We start from the raw sequence: 12415 nt of genomic DNA, 5'->3' as shown, positions 1-12415 counted from the left end.
GAAGACCCAGCCACGACCCATTTTTAAGGCCCTGGCGGAGGGAAGGAGGTTGTCACTCAGAATTGTACGGTACATGGCCCCATCCATTCTCCCATTGATGCGGTGAAGTAGTCCTGTGCCCTTAGCAGAGAAACACCCCCAAAACATAACATTTCCACCTCCATGCTTGACAGTGGGGACGGTGTTCTTTGGGTCATAGGCAGCATTTCTCTTCCTCCAAACACGGCGAGTTGAGTTCATGCCAAAGAGCTCAATTTTTGTCTCATCTGACCACAGCACCTTCTCCCAATCACTCTCGGCATCATCCAGGTGTTCACTGGCAAACTTCAGACGGGCCGTCACATGTGCCTTCCGGAGCAGGGGGACCTTGCGGGCACTGCAGGATTGCAATCCGTTATGTCGTAATGTGTTACCAATGGTTTTCGTGGTGACAGTGGTCCCAGCTGCCTTGAGATCATTGACAAGTTCCCCCCTTGTAGTTGTAGGCTGATTTCTAACCTTCCTCATGATCAAGGATACCCCACGAGGTGAGATTTTGCGTGGAGCCCCAGATCTTTGTCGATTGACAGTCATTTTGTACTTCTTCCATTTTCTTACTATGGCACCAACAGTTGTCTCCTTCTCGCCCAGCGTCTTACTGATGGTTTTGTAGCCCATTCCAGCCTTGTGCAGGTGTATGATCTTGTCCCTGACATCCTTAGACAGCTCCTTGCTCTTGGCCATTTTGTAGAGGTTAGAGTCTGACTGATTCACTGAGTCTGTGGACAGGTGTCTTTCATACAGGTGACCATTGCCGACAGCTGTCTGTCATGCAGGTAACGAGTTGATTTGGAGCATCTACCTGGTCTGTAGGGGCCAGATCTCTTACTGGTTGGTGGGGGATCAAATACTTATTTCCCTCTGCAGAATGCAAATAAATTCATATACTTTCCACAATGTGATTTTCCGGATTTAATTTGTGATGTGCTATCTCTCACTGTTACCAATAACCTACCCTTCAATTATGGGCTGCTCATGTCTTTGTCAGTGGGCAAACTTACAAAATCAGCAAGGGATCAAATACTTATTTCCCCCACTGTATGTGCTATTCACTCGGTTGTTTAGGCATCGCTTTTGTATTATATTTTTATATTTTCTTTAATAAAAATTTGAAGGAAAAAGAAATGAACATATTAAATTCTTGTTCTAGGATGGAGAGGGGCTCCAAGATCCTTGTAAGATCTGTTACTATACTGGTGTAGCATAATTATAATTCCTAACCAACTTCTCTTTTCCAAAGAAAATAATCCCAGTTTAGATAACCAGCAAATTACATGTTTTTATATATCCTCTTTTTTAAATTTTTTTTCCAGCACACAAAGTTAACTAAAAAAAACAAACTGCACATCCATGCAGCATGACAAAAGCCTTGTACCCAGAGGCGTAGCCAGACCTCGGGAGGGGGGGTCCAGAGCCCAAGGTGAGGGGGCACATTTTAGCCCACCTCCCCCAGCCCTGCCACTTTCAAACCCCCCCCCCCCCGGCACTGCCACCCCTCTCCCGCCATTTTCACCCCCCCTCCCCACCTCCAAGAGGTACCTTTGCTGGCGGGGGTCCCCAACGCCCGCCAGCCAAAGTCCTCTTCAACGCCGGTCTCCAGTACGTTCGTTGATCTTTTTCTGTGCAGAACGTGCAAGCAGGACGTCAGGAGTCAGGACTCACAGAAATTGATCAGCGAACGCACCGGAGACCGGCCCTGGAAAGGACTTCAGCTGGCGAGAGTTGGGGACCTCCGCCAGCAAAGGTACCTGGCAGCGGTGGCGGGGGAGGGTTGGTGGCAGCGGGGGGGGGGGGGTCAAAAGTAGAGGGGGCCAGGGCTAAATCTGTGGGGGCCCACCTAGCTATGCCCCTGCTTGTACCTTGCTTCCACCCCTGTTTAACGGCCACCATTAAACACCCAGATTTGTCTGCCACTGTCTGGTTTTCTACCAACATATAAGATGAAAGGTGATCTGACTGCGATTTAATGGCCAGGCTGCCAGTCAGGAGATCTGGTTTGATTTCTGAGCCTGTCTGTAAAGGCTTCACCTTTGTTTAGTTCTCTAGTGTGGGGGAGTGGAGTGGAGGAGTGGCCTAATGGTTAGTGCAGTGGGCTTTGATCCTGGCTACCTGGGTTCAATACCCACTGCAGCCCCCTGTGACCTTGGGCAAGTTACTTAACTCTCCATTGCCTCAGGTACAAAACCTTAGATTGTGAGCCCTCTAGGGACAAAGAAAGTACCTACTTATAACGTGTACAGTGCTGCTTACATCTAGTAGCGCTATAGAAATGATTAGTAGTAATGTGTCGCAGCCTGTTTTTCCAACTGGGACGTCTTGGGATTTGAACCCACCACTTCCCAGCTTCAAATGCAGGATCCTAACAATGAACTCCCCTGGAGCAACGCAAAGGTATGTGAGAAAAGTGACCTGCTGACTTTTGGGACACTTTAAACTAATTTCTGCCCCAAACTTACATCTTGGAGAATTCCATAAGAAACAAACCAAACAAAAACAGCAACATTTGTCAGCCCAAGGTAAGGAGTGTCAGAAATGCAGTAAAACCAGCTCATGTGTAGTCAAAAACGCCCACCTCTATATCCTGAAGGGACAGCATTCGCCAGGTCTGGGTTTAGACTTAGAGGCCCTTTTACTAAGGCGCGCTGAAAAATGGCCTGCGTTGGTATAGGTGTGTGTTTTAGACGCACATAGGTCCATTTTTCAGAGCGCCTGCGAAAAAAAAGGCCTCTTTTTCTTGTGGCCGAAAAGGGACGTGCGGCAAAATTAAAACCAGCACGCGTCCATTTTCCGCATGAGACCTTACCGCCACCCACTGACTTAGCGGTAAGCTCTCGCGCATTAACCGGGCGGTAATCATCAGCGCGCGTACACTGCCGATTACCGCCGGGTAAGCGCCGCATGGTAGAAACTTTCTACCGCGTGTTTTGGGCGCACATCAAAAATGGAATTACCGCCCGGGGCACCCAGTAGCCGGCGCTAGTTCCAATTTGATGTGCGTCCTACATGCGCAGGCACCTACACGCCTTAGTAAAAGGACCTCTTAAATTAGTTGCTTTCCAGACCTCAGCAGACAATGCTTTTGTGCTTTTACTTTAGAAAGGTACGTGCAGAACTGGCTTTGCATTTCACTAATTTTGCTTAGGTTATAAATTCCCGATGACAGCATCAGATCAGAATCTGAAGTGTCAGCTGTAATGGGTAAATGAACTCCCTCCCTGTTTTCTTCATTTTTTCATAAATTAAATGTTCTGCTCAGAAGTTGTTCACATTACATATGCCTACGTGATTAAATACTACAACAGAAGAGGGGGTCTCACTTACCCAGACTCGACTTTGATCCCACGAAAGCAGAGATGAGGAGAGTAGAAAGTCAGGGTTATAGCTCCTCCGAGTCCCGATCTCCGAAGCACTCAGGCTGCTTTTGCTCCTTCTGGAAACTAATTCTGGAGTGTTCCAGGAATGAACTATAGCACTGGTCCTTCTAGAATACGGTTCTCGTGTCTTCCCTGGCTTTGCCTCTACGTCCAACAGAGATGGCCGATTCCACTTTGCCGAGGCTGTGTCGGCAGAATCCCTGCTTGTATCGACTTTGCCATCAAGCTCTTCTAAAGAATTTAAGGCGCGCCGTGCCCGCCAGGAGCTTTCGGCTCGGGCACTTTTCACTTCCACAGGGTCCGATTCTATAGAATGGCTTTTCCAGCTAATGTTCTCCGCAAGCTCCTGGTTACCATTGTTCTTATTCTCAGCAGGGTCCAGAGGCTTTATTGTAATACTGCTTCTGGAGATTAAAATGTCAGCCTTGTTCTTAGGGCTTAAGTCCCCTGACTTTTCTAGCTCAGAAACTTTTAAGCTAACATCGCTTTTATTAATAGAGATCTCAAAAGGTGTGTTAATACTGTTTGTCACCACCGGTAACTCATTTGGAATTATTCTGATATTACTTGTAGAAGTATGTCTCTCTCTGACGCTCTCACCGGTGCCGGTTCTTGCTGTAACAGTTTCTGTGTATGTGGGCATGTCTCTTCCTCTGGCACTATCACGCACGTTTGTTCTTGCAGTGGCAAGCTCTGAGTTTTCAGAGGTGTCTCTTCTTCTAGAACTCTCAACCACACTAGTCCGCGGAGAAATAATTGTTTCCGAGTACAATGGAGCTCTTCTTCCTGGGACGTTCTCGGCTATCCTGGTCCTTGTAGACGTGTCTGAATTTTCGGAGGTAGGTCTTTTTCTGTCTCTCTCTCCAGAGCTAATCCTTGCAGAGACAGTGTTAGAATTTTCAGAAGTCTCTCTTTCGCTGGCTGTTTCACCGGTGCTGGTCACAGTGTCCGAGTTTTCCACAGTCTCTCTCTCTCTGGTGCTTTCAGCTCTGCTGGTCCTCACAGTGACTGAGTCAGAGTACGTAGAGGTTTTTCTTCCTCTGGGGCTCTCACCCGTACTGGTCCTTGATGTAGTAATGGTTTCTGAGTAGATAGGGGTCTTTCTTCTTCTGGGATTATCAGTTGATGTGGTCCTTGCAACAACAGTCTCTGAGTTTTCAGCAGTCTCTCTTTGCCTGGCTCTCTCACTAATGCTAATCCTATCGGAGAGACTGTCTGATATGTTGGCAGTCTCTTGGTCTCTGGTGTTCCCACCATTGCTGGTCCTTGCAGTAACAGTGTTTGAGTTTTCAGAGGTCTTTCCAATCACAGAAGAGGTCTTTCTTTCCCTGCTGCTTTCACTTGTGGTAGTCCTTGTAGAGTCAGTGTCTCTTTCTCTGGCTGTCTCTTCAATGCCGGTCCTTGCAGAAACAGCGTCTGAGTTTCCAGAAGTCTCTCTGAGGCTATCACTTATGCTGGGCCTTGAGGTGATAGTCTCTGAGTTTTCAGAGGTTTTCTTTCCTCTGTCTTTTTCACCAGTGTTGGCCCATACAGCGAATGAGTCTTTGTACATAGAGGTCTTTCTTCCTCTGCCATTCTCAGTTACAGTGATCCGGGCAGTGACAGTCTCTGAGTTTTCAGAGGTGTTCCTTTCTCTGGCTCTCTCGTGACTGCTGGTCCTCGCGGTGACCGTGTCTGAGTTTTCAGACAACTCTTTCTCTCTGGCACTGTTCTCAGTATTGATGGTCCTTGGAGTAACAACTTCTGATGGATAGATCATGATGCTGCTTGTCATTTTGTTAGACACAGTTCTGGGCGAGCGCTTTCCTTTTTCTGACCGCCCATCAGATCCAGCCCCACTCATTAATTCTTTTATATCTTTTTCAATAATAGCTGGTTTAATGATGGCTTTGGTCTGCAAGGCTTCCCTGGGACTAAAAGGTCTTTTTGTCTTCCCTGCGAGCCGAAGAGAAGGGTCTTCTTTTTCCATGGCATTTGATTTTGCTTTTATAGGTCTTTCCGATTCTTCCTCTGCTCCGCTTTCTGTTTTATCACTTTGAAAGTCAGCAGTCCTTCCTGTCCCTCTGGCCCTTAAGCCTACCCTGGGGCTGGATGGTGTTTTGTTCTCCATTTCTAGTTGAGCAAAAGTATTTCCTTTCTCGTCGTTTGAGTTTATAGTGTTACCCAGGACTTTGTTAGATGAAGCATCGGTATTAAGTTTTTCACTGTCAACTGGTTTGGTGGCTATTTTTGGCTTCATACCACCCCTCCTGTTGACTTGTGACTTCAGACCTTGTTCTGATTGAGTGGTGATGCAGGTGTCATAATTTGCCGAACCTTTGAACTCCTCTAGTGCTGCTGTCTGCAAGGTCTGCTTTTGAGACCTTGAACAACTTGGATAGTTTGTCCCCTGAGAGTCAATGTCTGACAGCTCCCCATCTTCGGAATTCCCTGCTGCCCTGAGAACTCTCACTTCGAAAGAGCCTCTCTGAGATGAACCCAAAGACTCCACCACGGCTGAAGAACAGCTAGAACTGCTTTCCAAACTCAGAGGGGCTGCGTGAGAAGACGGACCTGATTCATTGGAGGGATCATCATCGCTTCTGAGAGAAGCCTTCTCCGAAGAGGGATCAAGACTCTCTAAATGACTTGTCTGGGCCTCTCTTTCAGCTGCCTTTGTAGCAGGTATTACCCCACCCATGTCGCCATTAAGTGCAACAGTATTACTGGACGAAGCATCCCCATAGGTCCTTAATGTTCTTTCCCCTTTATTACCCAATCTAGTAGATACCTTCCAGGATTTCTGAGTGTGCTGCTCCTGGGCTGCAGGCGGGTAACGGCTTAGCACTGATGGTTGTTCTCTGGATTTCTTTATCTCAGGTGGCACGGAGACCGTCTCTTTAGTGGACAATACCACTTTCTCTCCTGTTCTTTTTACATCATTTTCTGCATCTGTGAGAGAGGACGATTTTGCTGCCCTCCTGTTAGCAGCACTGGTGTTCAAGGAATGCCTGGTGCCCTGGGGATTACCATCTGATGGCTCCCTGTGTCGGAGCCGATCCCGCCCCTGCTGGGGTGACATCTCTCGAGATGTATGCTTTGCAGTAGGAGATTCAGCAGTAGTGCCTCTGTTCTTGGCTCGGTCATGTCGAAGCTTCTCGTGTGAGAGGATTTCCTCACGTTCGGCCTCGCCATTTTCCAGATCTTTCTGCTTCTTCATGTGCATCGTTAACTCTTGAACCTGGTCATTTAACAGTCTTGCTTTATTCTGTTCGCTCAAATACCTCTCTTGTAGCTTGTTATTTGTGGTCTGCATTTTCTCCAGCTCCTCTTCCACTGCTTCAAATTGCTTGAGCTGAATTTTGAGTTTCTCAATTTCTTGATTAAGATCTTTGATTTTATTATCCTCCTGATTCTTATTCTTCTCATTTTCAACTTTGTTGGTTTCATTGTCTGGCAGCTTCAGGTAATCGAAGCTCCTTTTTCTTCTGCCTTCCCGGGGAATCAAATCGTCCTCAATCCTCAGATCATTTCTCTCCATGAAAGCATCTGATGACCTTTCTAGGCGATTGTGCGCCTTCCTTGTTTGGTCATCTGCATTGCTTTTGTTAATTTGCTCTAACTTCTGTGTCAGCTCCTCAATTAGTTTCTCACTCTGCTTCTCTTTCTCCAGCAGGCCTTTCCTCTCACTGGCAAAATTCAAAGTTAAAGATTTAAGTTTCTCCAAGTCACTTGCCAGCTGTTGCTCAGATTTCTCTAACCTGCTCTCTGATGACTCCATCTCCTTCACTTTCACTCGAAGCAGCTCCAGCTCAGTAGACAGCTTTTTGGTTAAGTTTTTTTCCTCATTCAGGCTGATACAAAGCTGCATGCAGTCACTCTTACTCCTGCTGAAGGCCTCTTCCAGTTTCTCCAGGTCAGCCATCTGCTTCTGGAGCTGCACAACGTCAGATCTAAGTTGTCCGGAGATGCTTTCCTCCTCTTCCAGTTTCACTTTCACCTGCCTGCAGAGTTCTTCTGCTTTCCTGATCTCCTCATCCTTCCCTTCAATCTTCAGCACCCTCTTCCTTAGGGCCTCTACGTCTGCCAGCATGCTAGAATTGCTGCCTTCTGCTTGGATGATCTTGTCCTGCAGGTCCAGCACCTCCTCCTCTGCTTTCTGCAGGTTTCTAGTAGCTTCTTCCAGATCATCGAGGCGTCGAGAGAGGCTCTGCAGTTTAAACCGCAGGTGGCGATTTGAAGGCTCCTTGAAACTCGTCACTTCCGTCATCTTAAGCTCTTGTGGTCTGGAGCAGAAGGCTCCTGTTAGATCCACCAGGCCTCCACTTAGCTCTGCTGTTATCCTTTGGCCTCTTGTGGCGCAGAAATTGTTTGGAGAACACAGCCCATCTTAACCTAAAACAAAACATAAGAAAACATCAGGAAAAAAAAAATCATGGTGGTCCAAAGTGAAGGATAAGGTGTCAGGAAAACATCTCTATTCAGTTTAAGTCCTGGATTTTATTATGTAAAAGCCTGCAGGACTTTTTTTTTTTTATTATATGGCCTTCATCTGGGTAAATCAGTTTCCATCTTCAAAAATGTTAGGCAAGATTCATTAAGAAACTAGTAAAAAAGGGCCGTTTCTGACACAAATGAAACGGGCGCTAGCAAGGTTTTCCTCGGAGTGTGTATGTTTGAGAGAGTGTATGTGACTGTATGTGAGAGAGAGAGTGAATGTGCGAGTGTGTGTGTGTGTGTGTGTGAGAGAGAGATAGTGAGTCTGGGTGCAAGTGTGTCTGTGAGAGAGAGAGTGTGTGTGTGAGAATGAGAGTGTGTGCAAGTGCGTATGTGAGACACAGTGTGAGAGAGTGTTTCACACAGATACAGTGTGTGCGAGAGAGAGAGAGTGTGTGTGAGACATAGACTCTCTGTGAGACTGAGTGTATGAGACCAAGAGAGTGTGTGAGTGACTGTGTGACACATAGAGAGTGAATGTGATAGTGTGAGACAGAGTGTGTGAGAGTGAGAGAGAGAAAGACATTGACTGTGAGAGAGTGTGTGTGTGACAGAGATACCTCCCCCCTCCGTCCCTCCCTCCCTCCCTCTCTCTGGTGTCAGCCCCCCCCCCCCCTCTGTCTCTCTGGTATCTGAGCGTTACTGTGCAGGACGCTGAGCTCTGGCTGTGCTTCAAGGAACTGACCAATCCTATTTAATAGAATGCACCTCCAACATTCTGAAGCCGAGAAACCTCGTGTGGTTGGTCACTTCTGCTTGTGACAAACCCGGAAGTACGTGATGTCAATTCAGGAGATGGATACAGAGAGCAGGAATGCCTCAGCCATGCAGTCAGCTTCAGAATGTTGGAGGTGCGTTTTATTATATAGGATGTCTCCAGCTGCTTGTTGAGCTCAAACTTCAGCTCATGGCGGTCAGCAATTTTTGAGTTGCTAACCGCAACAGGCAGAATTCACCTGGATAGTCAATGCTGAGCCTAAGCCGTCAAAATGTTATCTGGTACTCAGACAGCTACTTGGATAAAGTTAGGACACCATCTTTGTCCGATTAAATCATTTTAAATACTGGGCCTGTTATTTTAAATCACATACAAGGAAATTCTCAAAGCCATTTACCCAGATGAACTGGCTTGTCTGGAAACTACTGTCACTCAATAAAGCTAAAAGTTGGGTACAGTTTCCGATCACAAGGCCTTTTGACAAAATAATGCGGGCAGCTTGTCATTTCAGACTCTTGTGCATAGGAATTTTGCCAGAGAAAGAAACAGTTTCAAAAATGTGAAGCTACTTTACACCTGTGACAATTTTCAAAGACCAAGTATATTCTGCCTTTGAAAATTAGGGGCAAGGTCATAAGCAGGGCTGTGTAGTTGGAAGCAATTTTGGGTGGAGTTGGTATTGGAGTCAAGAGTCAGTAAAAATGTACTGACTCCGGCTTCAGCTTCAAAATAAAAAATTATAACATTATAATGTATGGTAAATTTATCATTTTATACTTACATAACTATCTTTGTCCTGGATTTAAAGTACTGGTAAATATAGCTTACTATTTACCAGTACTTTAGATCCAGAACAATAAATTTAAAGTCTAATATCAGTAGGAGTCGGAGTTCGAGTCAGATAGTAGAAAAATAGAAGGGTTGGAGTCAAAGGTTTGGTGTACCGACTCCACAGCCCTGGTCACAACAGCAAAGTACTCATGATCTTTAAGCTTAGAGAGTCATTTTCAAAACTATCTATCCAACTACATCTCGAAATCCCCAATTCTTCACTGGAGCTCTCAGAATCACACCACCGCATTATCTGTGCGTCTACCTGTGATAAGGGTCTTGGATTGCGTTAGGCTCCCCCAAGTTTCCTCTTCATCTGACATCGCAGTCCGCTGTTGCACCATCTAAGCCAGGGTTGTCAACCCAGGTCCTCAGGACACACCTTCAAGTCAGGATTTTAGGACACCCACAATGAATATGCAGGAGATACATTTGCATTCAACACCTCCATTGAATGCAAATCTATCCCAAGCATATTTATTGTGGGTGTCCTGAAACCCTGACTGGCTGAGTGTGCCCTGAACTAAGCTATGCCATCAGTGTACTCTCTCCCCCTCCAGCCTCCCTGTATCCGAAGGTGGTGGTGGGGGGGCAGTTAGAACAGCCAGTAATTTAGGTCCATGGCCTGTAAGCTGCTGTGATGCAACTGGTGAAGGGAAATTGCCAACTCCACCACTGCTGAGGACAACATCTGGAAATCAGCTGCCAGCCTTTCTAGCTGAGGGACAACCCAGCCACCTCTGGATGACAGAACTCAGCGTTTACAGCTCACAGGCTAAACGGCACCTATGCAAACTGAGGAGGACAGGAGGGCAAAGCCAATTTGTGGTTATGGTTTATTTGAAATTTCTAGACCACTCAAGGCGCCATGGCAGAGCTAAGCGGTGTACAGGCTAATAAAAGAAGCAGCAAGAAAGAAATACCATTAATAATAGGAAAGATAAACATTCTTACAAAGAAAAGGAAGGAGGAAATCAGAGAGAGTGATAACAAAGAAAGAAAAGGTAGAGGACCTCCAGTGTCCTTCACTCAATAGAGCTCTAACTTAGGGCCCCTTTTACAAAGGCACACTAAAAGATGGCCTGCGGCAGGGCCGCCGAGAGACTGGGCCGCCCCCCCCCCCCTCCCCCGAGGTCGCCGCCGCTGCCCCTCCACTCGCCCCCTCGTCCACCACCGGGCCAGGCCGCCTGCATTGAAATCACAGCGCCTCTCACCTCCGTGTGAAAGCGCTGTAGGGCAGCAGATCGTCTCCCTTCGGCCCTCCTTCCCTCCCTGTGTCCCGCCCTCGTCTAACGTAACTTCCACGAGGGCGGTACACAAGGAGGGAAGGAGGGCCGAAGGGAGGTGATCTGCTGCCCTGCAGCGCTTTCACACGGAGGTGAGAGGCGCTGTGATTTCAATGCAGGGGGCCCGGCCCGGTGGCAGACGGTCGATGACGGAGGGCGGGTGGGACTATGGTGCCCAGGCTCGGGGAATTTTGTCCCCCCCCCCCCGCCCCCCCTCTCGGCAGCCCTGGCCTGCGGCAGTGTAGACACATGTTTTGGGTGTGCGTAGAATCATTTTTCAGCACACCTGTAAAAAAAATGCCTTTTTAAAATTTTTGCCGAAAATGGACATGCGGCAAAATGAAAATTTAACTTCCATTTTGAGTCTGAGACCTTACCGCCAGCCACTGATCTAGCAGTAAAGTCTCACGTGGTAACCGGGCGGTAATGACCTAGGTGCATCAAATGCCACTTGGCGCGAGGCTGAAAATAAAAATTATTTATCGGACGCGTGCCAAAAATGAAATTACCGCAAGAGCCAGGGCGGTAACTCCATTTTGGCGCACGTAGAGGCTTACGGAGCTTAGTAAAGGGGCCCCATTGTGAGAAATGCAAATGGAATGACTATCTTGCCAATAACCTTCCTGTGTCCTGATGTTACTATAATTATCTCTTCCCAAGGAACATAATCCTTAACCATTTATTTATTTATATTTTGCTCACACCTTTTTCAGTAGTAGCTCAAGGTGAGTTACATTCAGGTACTCTGGATATTTCTCTGTCCCAGGAGGGCTCACAATCTAAGTTTGTACCTGAGGCAATGAAGGGTTAAGTGACTTGCCCAAGATCACCAGGAGCAGCAGTGGGATTCGAACTGGTCACCTCCTGGATTGCAAGACTGGTGCTCTAACCACTAGGCCACTCCTCCACTCCCATCAAGATCCAGGGTCCATTCTACATGAACCCACAGTAGTATAAGAAAAACCCCAGCCTCTGTAGGTTCAAACTATAATTATCAGCCTAAAAATCTAGGAGACAACATTCAAAGCCATTTAAACAGCCACGAGAGGCTCCTTGGCCATTTTAATCGCTTGTCCGGGCCTAACCGGGTATAATCAATAGCCCTTAACCGAATAGTGCCACTGAATGTACCCAGTTAGGGCAAGATTCTATATATGATGCCTGAAAATTCCACATGGAAAAAAAAGTATGCCTAGGCGTATTCTCTAAAGCACGTCTATATTTTATAGAATACGCTCAAGTTTCCGTGCGGTATATAGACTACGCTGAGTGCCTCTCCACACAACCAAATTTAGGCACAGCCATTTAGGCCATGTTTTACTTGGCGTAAATCCCAATACCTAAATTAGGCACAGAGCGGGTGTATTCTATAACGAAGTGCATAGAATACATGTAGTGAGTTGTGCGCGTTAACTCTTAATGCCAATTAGTGCTAATAATTGCTTGCTAACATCCAACCGACGGCGCTGATTAGCTAGTTAACCAATTAATTTACACACACTGTTATAGAATATGCTTCGATTTCTGCGTGGAAATTAACGCGCGATATATAGAATCCCGGGGTTAGTGCCCGAGATGAAACTGGCTATTTTGTGGGCGGTCTGGGGTGAGTCAGACGCTATCTGGATTTTTAATAAACATTAGCATTTGATACGAGTGTATGTTATGCCTGTGTGACTGTCTAGTCTTGG

The 12415-nt window shown here is 46.8% G+C and overlaps 1 protein-coding gene across 1 annotated transcript in view; it reads right to left on the bottom strand.

The window, feature by feature from the left end:
• Positions 1–12415, bottom strand: part of LOC115480879 (leucine zipper protein 1-like) — a 112011-nt gene that overhangs the window by 14037 nt on the left and 85559 nt on the right. The window contains exon 2 of the mRNA XM_030219847.1: positions 3361–7787. Coding sequence (XP_030075707.1) covers positions 3361–7662 — 4302 coding nt within the window. The 5' untranslated portion in view covers positions 7663–7787. The remainder of the gene's footprint in view (positions 1–3360; positions 7788–12415) is intronic.

This window comes from Microcaecilia unicolor, chromosome 11 (genome assembly GCF_901765095.1).
Source record: "Microcaecilia unicolor chromosome 11, aMicUni1.1, whole genome shotgun sequence".
NCBI classification, from domain to species: Eukaryota; Metazoa; Chordata; class Amphibia; order Gymnophiona; family Siphonopidae; genus Microcaecilia; species Microcaecilia unicolor.
The sequence above is the reverse complement of the archived record's forward strand: the minus strand, read 5'-3'. Positions and strand labels throughout refer to the sequence as shown.